Source organism: Macaca mulatta, chromosome 7 (assembly GCF_049350105.2).
Source record: "Macaca mulatta isolate MMU2019108-1 chromosome 7, T2T-MMU8v2.0, whole genome shotgun sequence".
In the NCBI taxonomy this organism is placed as follows: Eukaryota; Metazoa; Chordata; class Mammalia; order Primates; family Cercopithecidae; genus Macaca; species Macaca mulatta.
This window is the reverse complement of record NC_133412.1, coordinates 179263067-179285507: the sequence shown is the minus strand read 5'-3', so window position 1 is coordinate 179285507 and position 22441 is coordinate 179263067. Positions and strand designations below refer to the sequence as shown.

Here is a 22441-nt window from a genome sequence, read left to right as displayed (position 1 = left end):
CACAGCCGGGGAGCTGCTCCTGCTCAAGGACTTTCTTCAGCAGGATCGAAAGGCTATGTCCTGAACAATGCATGGGCCACGTGAGCAGAGCAGGATCAAAAGGCTGCATCCTAAACAGTGCATGGGCCATGTGAGCAGAGTGCCCTCTCCACTGCCCTTGGGGCTGCAGCTCTCAGCTCAGCTCCCAGCCCTGCTCAGGGCAGCCAGGCCAGGAAGTGCCATCCAGGCTAAGTGACCCTGAGGGGGGACAGGTACCCCAGGAGATGCCAGCTGTGGGCAGAGGCTGGGGGCCAACTCGACCTGGCCTGTGGGCCCTGCCCTGGCCACCCATTGCACAATCCAGCCACCATGTCTGTGACACTCGTGTGCTTTCCCTGGTGTGTCCTTGTGGCAGGTGGGGGCAGAGGGTGTGCTCCCAGGACTCAGCCACAGGGTGCTGTGGAAGGAGCTGGGCCCAGACACCTGCAAAGCTATGGGCATGGGGGTCTCTGGCCCCTCCACAGATCTGCACACAGGGACCATATACAGGGGCCTCATGTGCCTGCGCATCTGCTGGAGCTGAACGGGCCTCTGAAGTGTGTGAAAAGGCAGGGCCAGGGCAGGGCTGGATGTGGGCAAGGGCTGGAGCCAGTGCTTCTGGAGGGACCTGGAAACCCCACCCCTCACCCCTGCAAAGGATGCAGGAGGCCCCAGAGCTGAGACCATCAGAGGAAGAGCCTTGGGAAAGGGTCTGGGGGCTCAAGGAGTCCTACCACGAACTGTGAGCCCAAGTGAGTCTCAAAGGGCAGCTCAGAACCCCACTGCTTCCTCAGACAGCAGGACCCCAGTGCAGGAGGAGAGGGAAGGCCAGGCCCTCCCTCCCCCAGCCCAAGGATCCAGAGGCCCAGGCATGGGGGCGTGAGGCACAGCCCACCCTCAGCCTGCTCCCTCGACCCTTGACCCTGCCTGCGCCCCCCAGGGCCAGAAGTCCTAAGCCAGAGAACCACTCCCCCAGCGCCAGACCACCCTCCTCCTCACTCCCCGACCTTGCCCCCTCACAGGTGCCTCCCTGGCCATCAGGGCCCAACCACCCCTAATCAAATGGGTTCTCAGCCCCTCATGGCTAGAGACGGGTTATCTCACCATTCCCAGCCTAAGACTCCGTCCCCATGCTGGCAACTGTTCAACCATGTCTAGAGAGATCCACTGCCCCAGACAGTACCTCAGAGTCCCCCGTCCTGCCTGGACCCCTGTAGGAAACCCCGCCATTCTGTCCACACCCCTACAGGAGCCCCAACCCTCTCCCCACATCCAGGCTTCCCTCCCAGACCCCTCATCCCTGCCCGCACGGTGCCTGAGCGAGTCTTCTTGAGCAGCCTCTAAGCAAGCCCCCAGCACCCTTCAGCCCCTTCAAGACACTCAGGCCCCCTTTCCACCCGGCCTCAGCAAACCACCTGCGACCTCCAATGACAGGTCCCAGCCTCCCAGCCTTTACCTTGCCTATTCCTCTCCCTGGAACTCTGCCCCGACATAGATCCTCCCCAGCAAGCCTGCAGGGGCAACTCCCCTCCCCCAGAAACCCTGTGCCCATCAGTTCACCCAGCAGAGGCCCTCGCCGGGCACACCCCCATGCTCACACCTGGCCGCGGGCCTCGGCCTCCCCGAGGGCCCCACCCAGCCCGCGTCTGGCCAGTGGTGCCTGCAAAGCCCCTCACCCAGACTCGGCGGAAGGCAGCCAGTGCGGGCCTGGGGAGGGGCTCCCTGTAGATCACCTTGCACCTTCCCTGGCACCCGCCATGGGAAGAGCTGAGACCTCATTGAGGACCAGCTAAGGTGCAGGGAAGGGACCTAACACTGGTGGACACACAGGGAGCCCACGCCAGGGCTCTGTGGTGAGTGAGACCCAGCGCCACCCGCTGAGGCCTCCCGTTCAGTGGAACATCGGTGAATAGGTGGAACCAGCCAGGCAACCCACGCCGGGCCCCACAGACGGGATCAGAGCAGGAAAGGCTCCCTGCCCCTGCGGGCCAGCGAGGAGCCCTCAGGGGGGCCGTGGCCCTGCAGGCCAGGAGGCTCCCCCAGCCACTGCCACCCGGGTCTCTCTGCAGCTGGGAAAACAACTCAGAAAGCAAGCAATGAGAGGTGGCGTGACTGACCCAGCTTCAGATCTGCTCTAATTTACATAAGAAAAAGAAAAACACAATCGGCAGCCTTCAGCACTCTAATGATTCTCAACGGCAGCAAATGACTGGCACGAGACTCAAGAGGGACTGGCAGGGTTGAGGGCTGGGGTCTCCCGCATGTTCTGGGGCTAACAGCGGAAGGGAGAGCACTGCCAAAGGTGCTGGGGGCCCCTGGACCCGACCCACCCTGGGGACCGCAGCCAGACCAGCCCCAGGCCCTGCGGGCCCCCTACCAGCCGCAGGGTTTTGACTGAGCTGGGAACCACTGTGCTAACTGGGGACACAGTGATAGGAAGCTCTGCAAAAACCATGCCCTCCAGGGACCCCGGCTGTGGGTTTCTGCAGCCCCTGGCTCAGGGCTGACTCACTGTGGCTGAATACTTCGAGTTCTGGGGCCAGGGCGCCCTGGTCACCGTCTCCTCAGGTGAGTCTGCTGTCTGGGGATAGTGGGGAGCCAGGTGTACTGGGCCAGGCAAGGGCTTTGGCCTCAGACTTGGGGACAGGTGCTCAGCAAAGGAGGCTGGCAGGAGGGCGGAGGGTGTGTTTTTGTATGGGAGAAGCAGGAGGGCAGAGGCTGTGCTACTGGTACTTCGATCTCTGGGGCCCTGGCACCCCAATCACCATCTCCTCAGGTGAGTCCCCCTGCAGCCCCCTCCCAGTCTTCTCTGTCCAGGCACCAGGCCAGGTCTCTGGGGTCTGCAGCTGGTCTAGGTCTGGCCTGAGGCCACACCAGCTGCCATCCCTGGGATCTCTGCCATGGGCTGCATGCCAGAGCCCTGCTGTCACTTAGCCCTGGGGCCAGCTAGAGCCCCCAAGGACAGTCAGGGACCCCGCTGGGCTTCAGCCCCATCAGGGACCCTCCACAGATGGCAAGCAGGCCGAGGGCAGGGATGGGAAGGAGAAGTTGTGGGCAGAGCTGGGGCCAGGGCTGGGAACATCACCCCTCCCAGCCTGGGTCTCAGCCTGGTGATCTGTGTGACTGGGGACAGGGACACCGGCTGCCTCTGCTCTGTGCTTGGGCCATGTGAGCCATTTGAGTGTCCCGCATGGGGACGGGTTTGTGTCTGGGCAGGAACAGGGACTGTGTCCCTGTGTGATGCTTTTGATTTCTGGGGCCAAGGGCTCAGGGTCACCGTCTCTTCAGGTAAGATGGCTTTCTTTCTGCCTCCTTGCTCTGGGTCCAGCGTCCTCTGTCCTGGAGCTGAGAGATAATGTCCAGTGGCTCCTTGGTCTGTGCAGGGCCACGTTCAGCAGAAGGCCTTTCTTTGGGAATCGGGACTCTGCTCCTGGGACAAAGGGTGGGCAGAGTCATGCTTGTGCTGGGGACAGAATGACCTTGGGACACGGGGCTGGCTGCCACAGCTGGCCCAGGACAGTCGGAGAGTAGGGTTTTTGTGCACCCCTTAACGGGGCCTCCCACAATGTGACTACTTTTACTACTGGGGCCAGGGAGTCCTGGTCACCGTCTCCTCAGGTGAGTCCTCACAACCTCTCTCCTGCTTTAACTCTGAGGGGTTTTGCTGCATTTTTGGGGGAAAACAAGTGTGCCTGGGTCTCCTGCCAAGAAAGCCCTGGTGCAATCTGGGGGGCTCAGGAGGACGCCCTGAGGCGACAGCGGCCACACAGACAAGGGGCAAGGGCTCCAGACGCTCCCTCCTCCTGAGCCCAGCAGCAGGGGTCTCTCTGTGGTCAGGGCCACCCTGGGCCTCTGGGGTCCCTTAGCCCAACAACCCCTGGGCCCTCCACGGGCTCCGTCTGAGAGGGTCCCAGGGACTTAGCGGGTGCCAGTTCTTGCCTGGGGTCCTGGCATTGTTGTCACAATGTGACAACTGGTTCGATGTCTGGGGCCCGGGAGTCCTGGTCACCGTCTCCTCAGGTGAGTCCTCACAACCTCTCTCCTGCTTTAACTCTGAGGGGTTTTGCTGCATTTTTGGGGGAAAACAAGTGTGCCTGGGTCTCCTGCCAAGAAAGCCCTGGAGCAGCCGGGGGGGGCTCAGGAGGATGCCCTGAGGCGACAGCGGCCACACAGACAAGGGGCAAGGGCTCCAGACGCTCCCTCCTCCTGAGCCCAGCAGCAGGGGTCTCTCTGGTCAGGGCCACCCTGGGCCTCTGGGGTCCCTTAGCCCAACAACCCCCGGGCCCTCCATGGGCTCTGTCTGAGAGGGTCCCAGGGACTTAGCGGGTGCCAGTTCTTGCCTGGGGTCCTGGCATTGTTGTCACAATGTGACAACTCATTGGATGTCTGGGGCCGGGGAGTTCTGGTCACCATCTCCTCAGGTGAGTCCTCACCACCCCCTCTCCGAGTCCACTTAGGGAGACTCGGCTTGCCGGGGTCTCAGGGTCAGAGGCCTGGAGGCACTTTGGAGGTCAGGAAAGAAAGCCAGGGAGAGGGTCCCTTCAAATGGGAACCCAGCGTCTCCTCCCCAAGTCCAGCCACAGATGTCGGCAGCTGGGGGGTTCCTTTGGCTGGTCTGGGGTGACCACTCTCTGCTTCATTTGGAGCATTCTCAGGGGCTGTGGTGACGATTGTGTGGTAGGACTCTGTCCCGCTCCAAGGCACCCGCTCTCTGGGATGGGTGCCCGCCGGGGTGTTTGGACTCCTGGGGGTGACTTGTCAGCCGTCTGCTTGCAGTTGGATGTCCCAGGCCGACAGTGGTCTGGCTTCTGAGGGGTCAGGCCAGAATGTGGGGTACGTGGGAGGCCAGCGGAGGGTTCCATGAGAAGGGCAGGACAGGGACACGGACAGTCGGCTTCCATGTGACGCCTGGAGACAGAAGGTCTCTGGGTGGCTGGGAACAACGCGAGCCGGGCGCCCAGGGTTTTTGTGGGGTGAGGATGGACATTCTGCCATTGTGATTACTACGGTTTGGATTCCTGGGGCCAAGGGGTCGTCGTCACCGTCTCCTCAGGTAAGAATGGCCACTCTAGAGCCTTTGTTTTCTGCTATTGCCTGTGGGGTTTTCTGAGCATTGCAGGCTGGTCCTCGGGACATGTTCCAAGGGGACCTGGGCGGACTGGCCAGGAAGGGACGGGCACTGGGGTGCCTTGGGGATCTGGGAGCCTCTGTGGATTTTCCGATGCCTTTGGAAAATGGGACTTAGGTTGGATGTGTCTGATGGAGTAACTGAGCCTGGGGGCTTGGGGAGCCACATTTGGACGAGATGCCAGAGCAAACCAGGGGTCTTAGTGATGGCTGAGGAATGTGTCTCAGGTGCGGTGTCTGTAGGACTGCAAGATCGCTGCACACACAGCGAATCATGAAACATTTTCTTTAGAATTATGAGGTGCGCTGTGTGCCAACCTGCATCTTAAATTCTTTGTTGGCTGGAAAGAGAACTGTCAGAGTGGGTGAATCCAGCCAGGACGGATGCGTAGCCTTGGTCTTGATGAGAGCAGGGTCGGGGCACGGGTAGTCCAGAAAGGGTGGCTGCTGTCCTGACAGAGGCTTAGGGAGGCCCCAGGAGCTCAGTGCCCTGAAGTTGGTTTCCAAGAGAAAAGGATTGTTCATCTTAAGAGGCGTGCTTATTAAATGTTAAAAGACAGGATATGTTTGAAGTGGCTCCAGAGAAAAATGGTTAAGACAATTATGACTTAAAAATGTGAAAGATTTTGAAGTATATTAACTTTTTTAACTGTCCAAGTATTTGAAATTCTTATCATTTGATTAACACCCATGAGTGGTATGTCTCTGGAATTAGGGCCAAAGTAAGTTTAGCTAAGAAATACTAGCACAGTGCTGTCGGCTCTGATGCAGGACTGAGTTTTGAGCATCATAAATCAAGTTTATTTTTTTAATTAATTGAGTGAAGCTGGGAGCGGATGATGAGTTAGAGTCAAGATGGCTGCGTGGGGGTCTTGGGCACCCACGGCAGGTGGCAGGAAGCAGGTCACCGCAAGAGTTTATTTTAGGAAGCAAAAAAACACAATTGGTAAATTTATCACTTCTGGTTGTGAAGAGGTGGTTTCGCCTGGGCCCAGATCTGAAAGTGCTCCACTGAGCAAAACAACACCTGGACGATTTGCGTTTCTAAAATAAGGCAAGGCTGACCGAAACTGGAAAGGCTCTTTTTTTTTAACTATCAGAATTTCATTTCCAATCTTAGCTTATCAACTGCTAGTTTGTGCAAACAGGATATCAACTTCTAAACTGCACTCATTTTTACAGTAAGATGTTTAAGAAATTAAACAGTCTTAGGGAGAGTTTATGACTGCATTCAAAAAACTTTTAAAATTAGTCTGTTATCCCTTCATGTGATAATTAATCTCAAACACGTTTTCAATACCTCAGAGCATTATTTTTATAACTATGTTCACAATCTTTTTAGGTTAACTCGTTTTCTCTTTGTGATTAAGGAGAAACACTTTGATATTCTGATAGAGTGGCCTTCATTTTAGTTGTTTTTCAAGACCACTTTTCAACTACTCACTTTAGGATAAGTTTTAGGTAAAATATGCATCATTATCCTGAATTATTTCAGTTAAACATGTTAGTTTGTGGCTTAAGAGAAAACTCAGTCAGATAGTGCTGAAGACAGGACTGTGGAGACACCTTAGAAGGACGGGTTCTGTTCGGAATCACCGATTCGGCTTCAGCCAGACTGGCCTAGCGGAGGCTCTGGGAGGCTGCCTGCCAGGCCCGGGCTGGGCTTTGGGTCTCCCCGGACTACCCAGAGCTGGGATGCGTGGCTTCTGCCACCAGGCCAACTGGCTGCTCAGGACCCAGCCTTTGTTAATGGACTTGGAGGAATGATTCCATGCCAAAGCCTTGCAAGGCTCGCAGTGACTACACACCCGACATGGTAAGAGACAGGCAGCCGCCGCTGCTGCATTCGCTTCTCTTAAACCTTTGTATTTGATGTCTTATTTGCACTAGAAGGGGAATTGGTCTTTGCTTGATGAAGAGCAGGAGACTCATTCGTGTGAGTCTTTTGACTGACCATTGTCTGGGTCACTCCCATTTAACTTTCCCTAAAGCCCATTCGAAGGAGAGGTCACCCGAGCTCTTTCGCAACCTCTGAATGCGGATGGCATGAGTCATGATGCTTCAGCCCCACTGGCATCGCCCTTGTCTAAATCATTGACTTAGGTCATCGCGCCCTTGAAAGTAGCCCATGCCTTCCAAAGCGATTTGCGGTAAATGGCAGAATTTTAAGTGGCAAATTCAGATAAAATGCATTTCTTGGTTGTTTCCAATGATGACTGTTATCTAGAGGGAATTTAAAGGCAGGGGTTTATTTCAGACTCAGAAGGGAGGAGATGCTCTGAGAAGGTGGAGGCTTTGAGCATTTCAGTACCCTCCTCTCGGTGCAGAAGCTATGCTGCCGATTCTAGAGCAAGGGGAGCTCCTCATTTTTATCACAGTACAGGCTCCTAAATTCTCGGTCTAATTCTGAAGATGTTCTAATAACTTTAAAGCAGCAAAGAAATATTCCACCCAGGTAGTGGAGGGTGGTAATGATTGGTACTGCTTTGGAACCAAAACCCAGGTGGTGCTAGGGCAGGACTGCAGGAAACTGGGGTATCAAGTAGAGGGAGACAAAAGATGAAAGCCGGCCTGTGCAGGAACCTAGCAATGAGACGGCCTTAGCTGAGACAAGCAGGTCTGGTGGGCTGACCGTTTCCAGCCATGACAACTCCATCCAGCTTTCAGAAATGGCCTTGGATGGGCAAAACTGACCTAAGCTGACCTAGACTAAACAAGGCTGAACTGGGCTGAGCTGAGCTGGGTTGAGCTGAGCTGAGCTGGGCTAAGTTGCACTAGCTGAGCTAAGCTGGGCTGGGCTGCACTAAGCTGGGCTGAGCCGGGCAGGGCTGAGCTGTGCTGAGCTGGGCTGAGCTGGGCTGAGCTGAGCTATGCTATGCTGGGCCGACCTGGGCTGAGTTATGCTTTGCTGGGCTGGGCTGGGCTGGGCTAGGCTGGGCTGAGCTGGGCTGAGCTGAGCTGAGCTGAGCAAGGCTAGGCTGAGCTGGGCTAGGCTGGGCTGAGCTGGGCTGAGCTGAGCTGAGCTGAGCAAGGCTAGGCTGAGCTGAGCAAGGCTAGGCTGAACTGGGCTGGGCTAGGCTGAGCTGGGCTGGGCTAGGCTGAGCTGGGCTGGGCTGGGCTGGGCTGGGCTGAGCTGAGCTGAACCAGGCTGAGCCAAGCTAGGCTGAGCCGAGCTGAGTTGAGCTTAGCTGGGCTGAGCTAACCCGGGCAGGGGCTGAGCTGGGCTGAGCTAACCTGGGCTGGGGCTGAGCTAACCTGGGCTGGGCTGAGCTAGGTTGAGCTGAGCTGAGCTAACCTGGGCTGAGCTGAGCTGAGCTAGGTTGGGCTGGGCTGAGCAGGCTGTGTTGGGCTGACCCAAGCTAGGCTGAGCTCATCAGAGCTGAGCCGAGCTGAGTTTAGCTGGGCTGAGCTAACCAGGGCTGGGCTGAGCTGGGCTGAGCTGAGCAGAGCTAAGCCTGCTAGAGAACTAAGAGCTAAGCTATGCTGGGCTGAACTGGGCTGAGCTATGCTTTGCTGGGCTGGGTTGGGCTGAGCTGGGCTGAGCTGAGCTGAGTTGAGCAAGGCTAGGCTAAGCTGAGCTGAGATGAGCTGAGCGGAGCTGAGCTGGGCTGGGCCGCGCTGAGCTGGGCTGGGCCGGGCTGAACTGGGCTGAGCCAAGCTGAAGCAGGCTGAGCCGAGCTGAACCGGATTGAGTGTGCTGTGTTGGGCTGAGCCAAGCTAGGCTGAGCTGAGCCGAGTTGAGCTTAGCTGGGCTGAGCTAACCTGGGTAGGGATGAGCTGGGCTGAGCTAACCTGGGTAGGGATGAGCTGGGCTGAGCTAACCTGGGTAGGGATGAGCTGGGCTGAGCTAACCTGGGTAGGGATGAGCTGGGCTGAGCTAACCTGGGTAGGGATGAGCTGGGCTGAGCTAACCTGGGTAGGGATGAGCTGGGCTGAGCTAACCTGGGCTGGGCTGATCTGAGCTGGGCTGGGCTGGGCTGATCTGAGCTGGGCTGGGCTGGGCTGAGCTAAGCTGAGCTGGGGTGAGCTGGGCTTCGCTGGGGTCAGTCAGGTTGGATTGGGCTGAGTTGAGCTGACCTCAACTGAGCTGACCTAGGCTGAGCTGAACTGAGCTGAAGTGGGATGTGTTGGGCTGAGCTGGGATGAGCTGGGCTGGACTGAGCTGATTTGGGCTGGGCTGAGCGGACCTGGGCTGAGCTCAGTCAAGCTGAGCTGAACCAGGATGAGCTGGGCTGGGCAGTATGCGCTGGGCTAACCTGGACCAGGCTGGGCCAGGTTGAGCTGGGCTGAGCCGAGCTGGGCTGAGCTGAGCTGGGATGATCTGGGTTGAGCTTAACTGACCTGGGCTGGGCTGGGCTGGGCTGGGCTGGGCTGAGCTGAGCTGAGCTGAGCTGAGCTGGGCTGGGCTGAGCTGAGCTGAGGTGAGCTGACCTGGGCTGGGCTGGGCTGGGCTGACCTGACCTGGACTGGGCTGGGCTGAGCTGGGCTGAGCTGGGCTGAGCTGAGCTGAGCTGAGCTGAGCTGAGGTGAGCTGACCTGGGCTGGGCTGGGCTGACCTGACCTGGACTGGGCTGAGCTGAGCTGAGCTGAACTAGGCTGGGCTGAGCTGAGCTGAGGTGAGCTGAGCTGGGCTGAGCTGGGCTGAGCTTGGCTGAGCTGGGCTGAGTGGGGCTGGGCTGGGCTGGGCTGAGTGGGGCTGGGCTGGGCTGGGCTGAGCTGGGCTGGGCTGAGCTGAGCTGAGCTGAGGTGAGCTGACCTGGGCTGGGCTGGGCTGACCTGGGCTGGGCTGGGCTGACCTGACCTGGACTGGGCTGAGCTGAGCTGAGCTGAACTAGGCTGGGCTGAACCGAGCTGAGGTGAGCTGAGCTGGGCTGAGCTGGGCTGAGTGGGGCTGGGCTGGGCTGAGTGGGGCTGGGCTGGGCTGGGCTGAGTGGGGCTGGGCTGGGCTGGGCTGAGTGGGGCTGGGCTGGGCTGGGCTGGGCTGAGCTGGGCTGAACTGGGCTGAGCTGAGCTGGGCTGAGCTGGGCTGGGTTGGGTTGAGCTGAGCTGGGTTGGGTTGAGCTGAGCTGAGCTGGGTTGGGTTGAGCTGAGCTGAGCTGATGTGGGTTGGGCTGTGCTGGGCTGACCTGGGCTGAGTTGAGCTGAGCTGAGCTAAACTGGGCTGTGCTGGGCTGAACTGGACTGAGCTGTGCTGTGCTGTGCTGGGCTGGGCTGGGCTGAGCTGGGCTGAGCTGAATTGGTCCAGGCTGGGCTGAACCGAGCTGGGTTGAGCCAAACTAGGCTGAGCTGGGGTGAGCTGGGCTGAGCTGGGCTGAACTGGGCTGAACTGGACTGGGTTGAACAGAGCTGGGTTGAGCTGGGCTGGACTGGGCTGAGTTGAACCAGGCTGACCTGGGCTGAGCCGAGCTGGGTTGAGCTGAACCGGGCTGGGCTGGGCTGCGATGAGCTGAGCTGAGCTGAACTGAGCTGGGCTGAGCTGAGCTGGGCTGAGCTGAGCTGGTCCGGGCTGGGCTGAGCTGAGCTGGGTTGAGCCAAGTTAGGCTGGGCTGAGCTGAGCTGAACTGAGCTGGGCTGAGCTGAGCTGGTCCGGGCTGGGCTGGACTGAGCTGGGCTGAGCTGGGCTGGGTTGAGTTGAGCCAGGTTGACCTGGGCTGAGCTCAGTTGGGTTGAGCCGAGCCGGGCTGGGCTAGGCCGCGCTGAGCCAGGCTAGGTTGAGCTGAGCTGGGCTGGGCTGGGCTAAGCTACGCTGTGCTGAGCTGGGCTGAGCCGAGCTGGGTTGAGCGAGCTGGGCTGGGCTGGGTTGGGCTGAGCTGGGCTGTGCTGAGCTGGGCTGAACTGTGCTGAGCTGGGCTGTGTTGAACTGTGCTTAACTGGGCTTAGCTGGGCTGAGCTGAGATGGTCTTAGGTGGTCTGAGCTCAGCTAGGCTGGGCTGAGCTGGTCTGAGCTCATCTGAGTTGGGTTGAGCTGAGCTTGGCTTTGCTGAGATGGGCTTGGCTGAGCTGGATTGAGCTGGCCTGGGCTGGGATGAACTGGAAGACATGGCACTGGGCCAGTCTTCATGATCTTGTCGGACACAGATGGATAGCCTCAGCTGAGTCTACACTGCGTTCCCCATCACATCCACCATCCCTATACTCACTCCCAGGCCTGGGTTGTCTGCCTGGGGAGACTTCAGGGTAGCTGGAGTGTGGCTGAGATGGGGGCAGCATAAGCTGGGTTGGAGGGACCAAGCTCTCTATTGGCTGCCTGCAGGGTGTGTGGCTCCAGGCTTCCCATTCAGGTATGCAACCTGGGCCCTCCAGCTGCATGTGCTGGGAGCTGAGTGTGTGCAGCACCTACCTGCTGCTGCCTCAGGGGAAAGCAGGCCTGGTCCACCCAAACCTAAGCCCTCAGCCATTCTGAGCAGGGAGCCAGGGGCAGGCAGGCCTCAGAGTGCAGCCAACTGAATGGTGGCAGGGGTGGCTCCACCTGCTCCAGGAGACCCCAGGTCTGCCCAGGTGTTCAGCGCTGGGCCCTGCAGCAGGACGGGCTGAGGCCTGCAGCCCCGACAGCCTTGGACAAAGACCCGAGGCCTCGCCACGGCCCCACCACCCGTTAGCCATGATAATCTGGGCTTTGGAGGCCTGCAGGTGGCCTTGGCTTTGGTGGGGCAGCCACAGTGGGACACAAGTAGAGAGGGCCACTCAGAACGCCACTCAGCCCCGACAGGCAGGGCACAAGGAGGCAGCTCCTCACCCCTCCCTTTCTCTTTTGTCCTGCGGGTCCTCAGGGAGTGCATCCGCCCCAACCCTTTTCCCCCTCGTCTCCTGTGAGAATGCCCCGTTGGATACAAACGAAGTGGCCGTTGGCTGCCTCGCACAGGACTTCCTTCCCGACTCCATCACTTTCTCCTGGAAATTCAAGAACAACTCTGACATCAGCAAAGGCGTCTGGGGCTTCCCATCAGTCCTGAGAGGGGGCAAGTACGCGGCCACCTCGCAGGTGCTGCTGGCTTCCAAGGACGTCATGCAGGGCACAGACGAACACGTGGTATGCAAAGTCCAGCACCCCAATGGCAACAAAGAACAGAACGTGCCTCTTCCAGGTGAGGGCCCACCCACCAGGGGCAGAGAGGGAGCCAAAGGGGGCGGGAGTGGCGGGCACCGGGCTGATGTGTGTCCCTCACTGCAGTGGTTGCCGAGCGGCCTCCCAACGTGAGTGTCTTCGTCCCACCCCGAGACGGCTTCGTCGGCAACCCCCGAGAGTCCAAGCTCATCTGCCAGGCCACAGGTTTCAGCCCCCGGCAGATTGAGGTGTCCTGGCTGCGCGAGGGGAAGCAGGTGGGGTCTGGCATCACCACAGACCGGGTGGAGGCTGAAGCCAAAGAGTCTGGGCCCACAACCTTCAAGGTGACCAGCACACTGACCGTCAGCGAGAGAGACTGGCTCAGCCAGAGCGTGTTCACCTGCCGCGTGGATCACAGGGGCCTGACCTTCCAGAAGAACGTGTCCTCCGTGTGTGGCCCCAGTGAGTGACCTGTCCCCGAGGGCGGCACCCACCGACACACAGGGGTCCACCTGGGTCTGGCATTCACCACCCAGACGCAGCCGTCTGCTCCCTGAGCCTTGGCTTCCCAGAGCGGCCAAGGGCAGGGGCTCGGCAGAGGCTGTTGCTACTCTTTGGGTGGGAACCACGCCTCCACCCGCATCCACACCTGCCCCACCTCTGACTCCCTTCTCTTGACTTCAGATCCAGACACAGCCATCCGGGTCTTCGCCATCCCCCCATCCTTTGCCAGCATCTTCCTCACCAAGTCCACCAAGTTGACCTGCCTGGTCACAGACCTGGCCACCTACGACAGTGTGACCATCACCTGGACCCGCCAGAATGGCGAAGCTCTGAAAACCCACACCAACATCTCCGAGAGCCACCCCAATGGCACCTTCAGCGCTGTGGGTGAGGCCAGCATCTGCGAGGACGACTGGAACTCCGGGGAGAGGTTCAGGTGCACCGTGACCCACACGGACCTGCCCTCGCCGCTGAAGCAGACCATCTCCAGGCCCAAGGGTAGGCCCCACTCTTGCCCCTCTTCCTGCACTCCCTGGGACCCTCCCTTGGCCTCTGGGGCATGGTGGAGAGCACCCCTCACTCCCCCGTTGTCTGGGCAACTGGGGAAAAGGGGACTTGCCCCCAGCCCACAGGCCGGTCCCCTCACTGCCCCGCCCTCACCACCATCTCTTCTCACAGGGGTGGCCATGCACAGGCCCGATGTCTACTTGCTGCCACCAGCCCGGGAACAGCTGAACCTGCGGGAGTCGGCCACCATCACCTGCCTGGTGACGGGCTTCTCTCCCGCGGACATCTTCGTGCAGTGGATGCAGAGGGGGCAGCCTTTGTCCCCGGAGAAGTATGTGACCAGTGCCCCAATGCCTGAGCCCCAGGCCCCAGGCCGGTACTTCGCCCACAGCATCCTGACCGTGTCTGAAGAGGACTGGAACACGGGGGAGACCTACACCTGCGTCGTGGCTCATGAGGCCCTGCCCAACAGGGTCACCGAGAGGACCGTGGACAAGTCCACTGGTAAACCCACCCTGTACAACGTGTCCCTCGTCATGTCCGACACAGCTGGCACCTGCTACTGACCCTGCTGGCCTGCCCACAGGCTCAGGGCGGCCGGCCACCCTGTGTGTGTGCACGCAAACTAACCGTGTCAACGGGGTGAGATGTTGCATCTTATAAAATTAGAAATAAAAAGATCCATTCAAAAGATACTGGTCCTGAGTGCACAATGCTCTAGCCTGCTGGGGTGGTGGCTGTGCTGCACCCACTCTGCACCTCCCCTACACACCACCTTCCTCCACAGCCTCCACCCCTGCCTCACCCACCTGCGTGCCACAGTGGCTTCTAGAAACCCCTGAACTCCCTGCAGCTGCTCACAGCAGGCTGACCTCAGACTTGCCATTCCTCCTACTGCTTCCAGGAAGAAAGCTGAAAGCAAGGCCACACGTATACAGGCAGCACACAGGCATGTGTGGACACACATGGACAGACACGGATACACGCAGACACATGGACACACAGAGATGTGCTAACCCATGGGCACACACATACACAGACATGGACACACGCATACACAAACATACGTGGACACACATGTACAACCATGCACAGGCACACAAAGAGAACACTACAGGCACACACACATGGACACACGGACGTATGCACACATGGACACATACATGTGCAGGACGTGCACACACACAGACACACTAGCAGAGGCATACACACACAGACACACATCCACACACAGGTGCATGCACACACACACGTACAGACACAAGTACATGGACACGTGCACACACACAGACACACCGACACAGACACGCAGGAGCACGTGCATACACTAACACGTGGACACACGCGTGTCTACCCACAGGCACACAACAGACGGACACGTGCACACAGACATGCACACACCCACAGATACAACATGTGCACATGCTGGCCAGCCTCCGCCCGCATTCTCCCGGTGCCCTGTCATACACTCTGTCCCTGCAGCAGTTTGCTCTCTGTGCTATGCTGGCCCCGGGGCTTTGGGCCCAGGCTCTGCTTGTCCTTCCGTCTCTGCTTGGAGGTGCTGCCGTGGCACCCAGCTTGGACTCTACCTGGGGAGCAGCGGCCCCAGGGATAGCATGTGAACCCTGCTGAGGCCAGGCTCCTGATGAAGGCAGTAGATAGCCCCACACCCACCGGTGAGCAGAACCAGGGCCTGTGCCATGTGCTGAGGGCAGGCAGTGACTACGCATGGGCCCAGAGGGCAGGGCGGCTGCTCTGGCGGCTGCTCCTCTTACAGGAGGCCTCAGGAGATGAGCTGGAGCGAGTCTGCCCCTGCAAAGACCACCTGCTCCCCAGCCCACAGCAGGGAGCAGGCGAGGTCAGACAGCAGCAGCCCAGGAAGGACCGAGCCCAAGCAGGGAAGGCAGGGCCCAAGTGAGGTCTCCACACCCAACACACAGTGCTGTCCCTAACTGGGGAGTCCCCACCACACTCTTGGCCCTTTGGGGTCCTGGGCTCCAGGTGTCTCCAGGGGCCCATCTGTGCAGGGGATGTAGCCCCCCGAATGTCCTCATTCCACTGTGGAGCTCAGGTCTCCGTCTGCCCCCTGGGTCCTGGCAGGGTAGGACAAGTCTGCCAGGATGTCCCCACGAAGACTCTGCTCCAAAAGGGAGCTGGAGAGTCAGGGCCTTGGTGAGGGGGTGAAGATCGGGCACCTCCCAGCTTAGTCCTCCCACCTGCCCACCCCCACAGCACAAGGGCAGGGCCACACCCCCTGCTTCCCCCTCCAGGAGAGTGAGGACATGCTGGCCGCCGCTCCGCTAGGGCCCCAACCTCCGGCCCCCGCCTGTGTCTGTGTGCTGCATCCCCCACGCTCTCTCCGCCACCCCAGGGCTCCTGGGAAGAGACCTCAGGGTCCCAGCCCTGCCCAGCCTCGGGCTGTGCCCCCGCTGCATCAGGCTTTCAGGGACCCAGCCCAGACCCTGAACAGTGCCCAAGCCCCCCTGCACTTGCTCTCCCTGCCCCCGCCCCGGGTGCAGCACAGCCTCGGGGCCAAGGGTAGGCTTAGAGGATGGGCCCCAGGGGCAGGCTTTGCTGGGTGCCACCCCAGCCTGACCCTATTCCCCTGTGCTGTGTCTCCTGCAGAGGGGGAGGTGAGTGCTGACGAGGAGGGCTTTGAGAACCTGTGGGCCACTGCCTCCACCTTCATCGTCCTCTTCCTCTTGAGCCTCTTCTACAGTACCACTGTCACCTTGTTCAAGGTAGCACGGCTGTGGCACAGGGATGAGGGCACAGGGGGAGTGTGGGACCCGGGGAGCATGGAGCCCGGGGAGCAGCCTGGGCTGGACGTCTACCCCGGAGGCCCCCATACCACCCTGCTGGGTCACCTCTGCCCCAGCTCCCTTCCCAACCATGGGGAAAGCACTTCACCCTGTCTCTGTTGCCCGCAGGTGAAATGATCCCAACAGAAGAACATCGGAAACCAGAGACAGGAACTCAAAGGGGCGCTGCCTCCGGGTCTGGGGTCCCGGCCTGCGTGGCCTGTTGGCGCGTGTTTCTCTTCCCTGCCCGGCCTCCAGCTATGTGCTCTAACACAGGCTTCCTTCTAGAGAGGCAGGGGCGGGCTGGCGTGCGGACCACGACGGGGGCTCCACCCCACACCGCTTTGCTGTGTATACGCTTGTTGCCCTGAAATAAATATGCACATTTAATCCATGAAACTGCTTTCTTGTGAGGGTTTTTGTTTCTTTTTCAAAACTTTCATGCTTCTCAAGGGCATCTCAAAGGCAGCTGTGGAAAAGAGCGCTGGGTCAGTGCAGGGGTTTCGAGGAAAGCCATGGGCCCAGGAAAGGGGCCGCAGGAGCAGGTGGTCCAGACTCAGACTCGGGGCATGCCCAGCCTGATGGAAGGAGGGCAACTGAGCAGGAGAGGACTCCAGGCCTGGTCCCCCAAGCACAGCCTGAATTGGGAGACTGGGGCTCAGGCCTCGGCGGCCTCTGTGTGTGCTCCACGAGCCTATAACTGCCCGGGTCACCTTGCCGCCGTTCCTAGCAAGCCCAGATAGGTCTTGGCCTTGCCCCAAACCTTCGTGACGTCTGGTGCATGCCACCAGGATCCAGGAGGCATGGGCTGAGCCCTCGAGAGCAGGTGGCCCTGTCTGCACAGTGTGGGGGCCTCTTGCACCCCACAGAAGCACAGGGGTGGGTTGGCTGCAGCCACGCCCGTGGCAGGGGTGTGGAAGTTGGAGCAAAAATTTTGGGTGACGCAGTGTCTTACTCCAATTGGGCGACTATCACAAAACACTATCGGCTGGGAAGCTTGAGCAATAGACATTTGCCTCCCACAGCTCTGGAGGCTGGAAGTCTAAGATCAAGGCGCCGGCAACTTCAGCGTCTAGTGAAGGCCAGTTCCCGGCTCAGATACGCACCTTCTCACTGCATCCTCACGCGGCAGAAGTGGGTGAAGGAGCTCTCGGGGTCTCTTTCATACGGGCGCTAAGCCCATCACGAGGGCCTCATCATTTCCCAGATGCTCAGGCTCCCAATGTTATCCCCTTGTGGGTGAGGACTGGGGGGCATGACCGTGTGGTCCTTAGGAACCATTAGGGAATACATGGTGGGGAGGGTAAGTCTCCACCATCACCCTGAAGATGGGCAGGTGGTGGTCAGGCTTTGGGCAGTGCCAAAAAATGACTCCCCAGGTTGGTAGGAGCAGGATCAAAGAACAGGGGATTTTTTCAGAGATGGCAGCCAAGCAGAAGTTGGAGGCTCATGCCAGGGGGCTCACTTGGCCATGGTGCAGCCAGCCAGAGGTGACCCACAGTCCATGGCAAAGTCAAGGACAGCAGTGGCTGTGAGACCAGGCTGGAGTCAGGTGGTTGAGGGGAAAGGACCAGGCCGGAGGACTGGGCAGACCCCAAGGCCATAGAAGTGTACTGGAGGAAGCATCCAGGATGGCGTCTTGGGAGGGCTCAAAAGCTGGGGGCCCAGAAGGAGGCCATTTCAGGTTCTGAGGAGCAGCCTGGCACTTGCTCTGAGCCAGCTGTCACGGACATCTGGGGGCTGCTGGGTACAACTTGTGTCCCTCCCACTGTGCTCTCCACAAGGACCTGGCTCGCCCTTGTGACCCTGCTGGATCCCCGAGTTGGCACCAGCCCTGCCCTCAGAGAGAATGTCTAGGAGGCAGGTAGAGATGCACATGTGGGTCCCTGGGGAAATCCATCCTCCGGCCGTGGGCTCCCAGTTGGCTCCTAGCCTCCAGCTCCAGCTTCACCCCATATAGTTTACCATGGGCTCAACCTCCCATGCTGGGGGAGGACGGAGTGAGGGGTCCCACACTGCCCATGGCACACCCAGGGGGCTAGGGAGACTGTGCTGGGCTCGGGCAGGGAGGCCTCGTGCAGGCCGTGGGGCTGGCAGCTCAGAACAACACCCATATCCATTAGCTGTGGCCCTGGCAACACAGCACCCCAGACTGTGTGGCTTAAACAACAGAAGTTTATTCTGTCTTGGTTCTGGAGGCCAGGCATCTGGGATGGAGGCCTCGGTGAGGCTGACTTCTCTGTGTGACGGGAGACTCTGTCCCAGGCTCTCTCCTGGCTGCTGGGCGTTGCCAGCTGTCTCTGCTGCTCCTGGCTTGTGGAAGCAGCGCCATCTTCACAGGGCATTCTCCCCACGTGCTGTCTGTGCCCAGATTCCCCCTTTTGATGAGGACAGCAGTCATATCAGATCAGAGGCTCACCCTACTCCAGGGTGACCTCATCTGAACTTGATTGCACTTGCAAAGACTGTTTCCAAACAAGGTCACATTCTGAGGTCCTGGGGGTTAGGACTTCAATACATGAATTTATAGGGGAACACACTTTAACCCATGACACTTTGCCTCTGCTCCCCTCATAATCATGTCCTTCTCACATGTGAAACTTCTGAATCCCATAGCAGCATCTCCAAGATGGCTAACCCCTTCTAGCACCAACTCTTAGTCCACAATCTCAGCTAAATATCACCTGCATCAAGTGTGGGAGAAACCCAGGGTGAGATTCATTCTGGGGTGAAATTCCTCTCCATCTGTGGACCTTTGTAACTGGACAAGAAGCTACCTGCTTCCAAAGTGCAATGATGGGACAGGCATAGGATAGACATTCCCATTCTGAAAGGTATACATCAAAAGGGAGTAATGAGCCATGGGTCCCAAGCAAGCCCAAAACCCAGCAGGGAAAACTGCATTAGATTTAAGACTCAAGGCTCATCCTCCTGGGTCAATGCTCCATCTTCCAGGTCCACTGGGGTGACCCCATGCTCTTGGCCCATGGTGGTCAGAGCCCCCACAGCCTCCTCATCCTTGGCTCTGATCTCAAAGTCACCTTTCCTTCATTGTGTCTGGTCTCCTTCCCCTTCCATCCAACCTGGCATTGTTTCTGCTGTTTTATAATTCACAAAAGCCTTGTCAGCTTCCCATGAAATTCATCGGGGTTCGAGTCATCAGACAAGAGAGCCCTGTACAGTTATATCCTCAATAACCTCATCTCTACTCCTGGTTTCTGCTGAGATGTTTGATTGGATCCATAAGTCATGATTCCAATCTCTTTAACAAATTATTGCCCAGACACATCCTTGGCCTTGTTTCCAGAGCACACAATTGGACAGGCTGAGAATTTGCCAGCTGTTCAAGTTGTGGGTCCTGTTTACTGAACACTTTCTTCTTCAACTGATCTCTCTCCTCTCACATTTTACTATAAGCAGTTGGGAGAAATCAGGTTGTGCCTTCAACACTTTTCTTAGAAATATCCTCAGCTAAACATCCAAGTTCATCACTTGTAAGTCCTACTTACCATAAAAAGAATGTGATTCAGCAAAGTCCTTTGCCACTATAACAAAGGTCACCTTTCCTCAAATTTTCAATAACATGTTGCCTTACCAGAGGCATCTTTAACATTCACGTTTCTAGCAACATTCTGTTTGTGACAATTTATGTATTCTCTAAGATGACAGACGTTTTCTCTATAGCTCTCCTCTTTCTTTCTGAGCCCCTACCAGGATCACCTTTAATGTCCAAATCTCTACCAATAGTCTTCAAGGAAACCTAGGCTTTTTCTAACATGCACCTCAAAACTCTTCTCACCTCTACACATTACCCTATCCCAAATTCATTTCCACAGTTTTAGGTATTGATTAAATCAGCACCCCACTTCTAAAGCCAAATCTGTTTTAGTTTCTTTTGAGCTATTGTAACAAAGTACCACAACTGCATGGCTGAAACAACAGAAATGTATTCTCTCTCATTTCTGGAGGCCAGGTGTCTGAGATAAAGCTGTGGGCAGGGTTGGTTCCTCCGGGTTGGCAAGGAGAACCTGTTCCAGGCTTCTGTCCTGAATTGTGTTGGTTTGCTGGGAAACTTTGGTGTTCCTTGGCTTTTGGAAACAGCTCCTCCATCTCCACCTTTACCTTCATTTGGCATTCTGCCTGTGTGCATGTCTGTCTAAGTTTCCCCTTTGCATAAGGACACCAGCCATATTGGATCAGAGGCTCACCCGCCTCCAGCGTGACCTCATCTTAACTTGATTGCATCTGCAAAAGTCTACTTCCAAAGAAGGGCACATTCTGAGGCCCTACAGGTCAAAGCTTCAACACGTCCATTTATTTGAAGACACAACTCAACCCAAAACAAGACCCATCCTTAGTGTCTCACCAGTGGTGCTGTAGAGGGAGGCCTGGCAGGGCTGACATCCCAGAACCTCAGGGAAAAGTGAAAATAGCACAGAGAAGTCCAAGAGGTGGCTCAAGGAAGGGAATTAGGAAGGGAGTTTTGAGGTGCATGTTAGAAAAAGTCTCGGTTTCCTTGAAGACTATTGGTAGAAATTTGGACATTAAAGGTGATCCTGGTGGGGGCTCAGAAAGAAAGAGGAGAGCTATAGAGAAAACGTCTGTCATCTTAGAGAATACATAAATTGTCATAAACAGAATGTTGCTAGAAATGTGAATGTTAAAGGTGCCTCTGGTAAGGCCCCAGAGGTGGAAGATTCTGTTCAGGTGGAAGACTCTGAGGTGGGCCATGAATACTGCCTAGGATGTGGAGGGTTGACAATGGGTTGACAATCCTGCTCAGAAAATCCCAGGAAAAAGGATGTAAATGGGGAAAAGAGGAGGGTCATCCAGTGTTTGGGAAAGCAGAGCGGCAGGTTCTGCCCCAAGGGAGAAGGGAAGGAGGATGGGGCCACCGCCACATCGGATGACCTTGTGTACCAGGCTGAAGAACGGGAACAACTGGCCCCACCTGAGCAGTCAGTGTGGTGGTGGGAAGATGTGGGTAGAGGCAGGGGGTGAGTAGAAGGTTAGACTAAGACGGAGCACCTGGGCCCACCAGGGACCCAGGCAAGAACTCTGCACTTGCTCAGCTGCCCTGGGTACCCAGGTCTCCAGGAAAGTGAGGCTGAGAGCCAAGCCCAGCAGGCAGCCACACATTCTGGGACCTGCCACCCTACAGCCTGCTGTCCATGAATAACACCCCTTACAAGGGGCCAGGCCAGCTCATGGGTTTGTCCCAGGCAGCAGAGCCCCTGGGGCCAGGTATTAGGGAGAGAAGGATCCAATCCCACCAGCTCCTCTGGAGCCACTCAGAGGACCAGACGCATGGCCCTCCACAGGGACCCCATGGCCCCTGCGGAGCAGCTGAGGACCCACGGCTGGAGGCCTGGGCAGGGGGGCCACACAGCCCTAGGCCCATTATTCCCAGGCTTGAGGGCCCCTCCTCCCCTCAGGGGCCCAAGGGAAGTGGTTCCCAGATAGACTAGGGGTAGCAGGGAAGGTGGAGGTCCCAGGAATGCCCAGAGGGGTACCAAAGCCTCTGGAAGGAAGACCTCTCCCTTCCAAGGGCTCTCAGCAACAGCAGCCCAGTGTCCGCAAAGCCACGGGTCCCACTCAGTCATGCTGATAGGAGCAGCAGTCGGGACATTCGCGTGCACAGGCCACCTGGCCAGCCCTGCTCAACCTGGGAACTCCTCCTGGACCCCTTCTCTCTGGCTCCCCTGTCATTCTGCTGCCAGGGACCTCTGCCCTGCCCTGCCCCTTGTCCTCAGAGCCTCCAACCTCAGACTCCCACTGTGTCTGTCTTCCAGCATCCACCAAGGCTCCGGATGTGTTCCCCATCACGTCAGCGTGCCAACTCCCAAAGGATAACAGCCCTGTGGTCCTGGCATGCTTGATAACTGGGTACAACCCAAAGTCCGTGACTGTCACCTGGCACCTGGGGACACAGATCCAGAACCAGATTATGTTCCCTGAGACAGAGAGAGAGGGCAGCTACACGACAAGCAGCCAGCTCGCCCCCACCCCACCCCTCTCCCAACAGCACCAAGGCGAGTACAAATGCACCGTCAAGCACACCCCCAGCGATACAAGCAAGGAGAAGACCTTCCGCTGGCCAGGTAGGTAGCACCGGAGAGCACCTAGAAGGGTCCCCCAGGATCCCCAGCACCTTCCACTCAGGGCCCGACCACAAAGACAGAAGCAAGGGCTGGGCTGTGAGGCAACCCCCACCTCTCCCCTCGGGGTACATCCTTCCCCCCTTACCCTGTATCCACCCCACTGGACCTCCCCTTCCCTCTCCCTCAGCCCCTCCGCTCCCTCTCTCTGCAGCCCCATCTCCCAACATTCAGATCTCTTTCCTTCCAGACCTTTCCCCCAGTATGCACGGAGGCAGCTTGCCCAGCAAAGGTGGCTGTCGAGTGGGCTTCCCACAGCCAAGCTCCCACCCCATGCTGTG

At 58.1% G+C, this 22441-nt stretch overlaps 2 long non-coding RNA genes and 3 gene segments (V, D, J or C); 3 read left to right on the top strand and 2 right to left on the bottom strand.

Moving 5' to 3' along the window:
- LOC711872 (immunoglobulin heavy constant mu-like) overlaps positions 1-16401 on the top strand; it is a 55171-nt gene extending 38770 nt beyond the window's left edge. The window contains 6 exon segments of the C gene segment in view: positions 11874-12230; positions 12317-12652; positions 12875-13192; positions 13373-13705; positions 15827-15942; positions 16132-16401. Coding sequence covers positions 11874-12230; positions 12317-12652; positions 12875-13192; positions 13373-13705; positions 15827-15942; positions 16132-16140 — 1469 coding nt within the window.
- Positions 1-22441, top strand: part of LOC710905 (immunoglobulin heavy constant gamma 1-like) — a 287235-nt gene that overhangs the window by 184142 nt on the left and 80652 nt on the right. Inside the window, 1 exon segment of the C gene segment in view lies at positions 3241-3306. Within this exon segment, the coding sequence occupies positions 3241-3306 (66 nt within the window).
- The window catches only part of LOC106995637 (immunoglobulin heavy constant delta-like), a 727209-nt gene that overhangs the window by 695803 nt on the left and 8965 nt on the right, over positions 1-22441 (top strand). Inside the window, 2 exon segments of the C gene segment in view lie at positions 3587-3636; positions 21795-22103. Coding sequence covers positions 3587-3636; positions 21795-22103 — 359 coding nt within the window.
- On the bottom strand, positions 7385-8911 carry LOC144330497 (uncharacterized). Its single transcript, XR_013396750.1, has 2 exons — positions 8441-8911; positions 7385-8405 (listed from the first exon to the last, which is right to left on the bottom strand). It is a non-coding gene; the product is annotated as an uncharacterized LOC144330497 (long non-coding RNA).
- The window catches only part of LOC144330500 (uncharacterized), a 108204-nt gene continuing 103922 nt past the window's right edge, over positions 18160-22441 (bottom strand). For both annotated transcript variants that reach the window (XR_013396756.1, XR_013396755.1), the window contains exon 8: positions 18160-21922. This is a non-coding gene — a long non-coding RNA (uncharacterized LOC144330500). The remainder of the gene's footprint in view (positions 21923-22441) is intronic.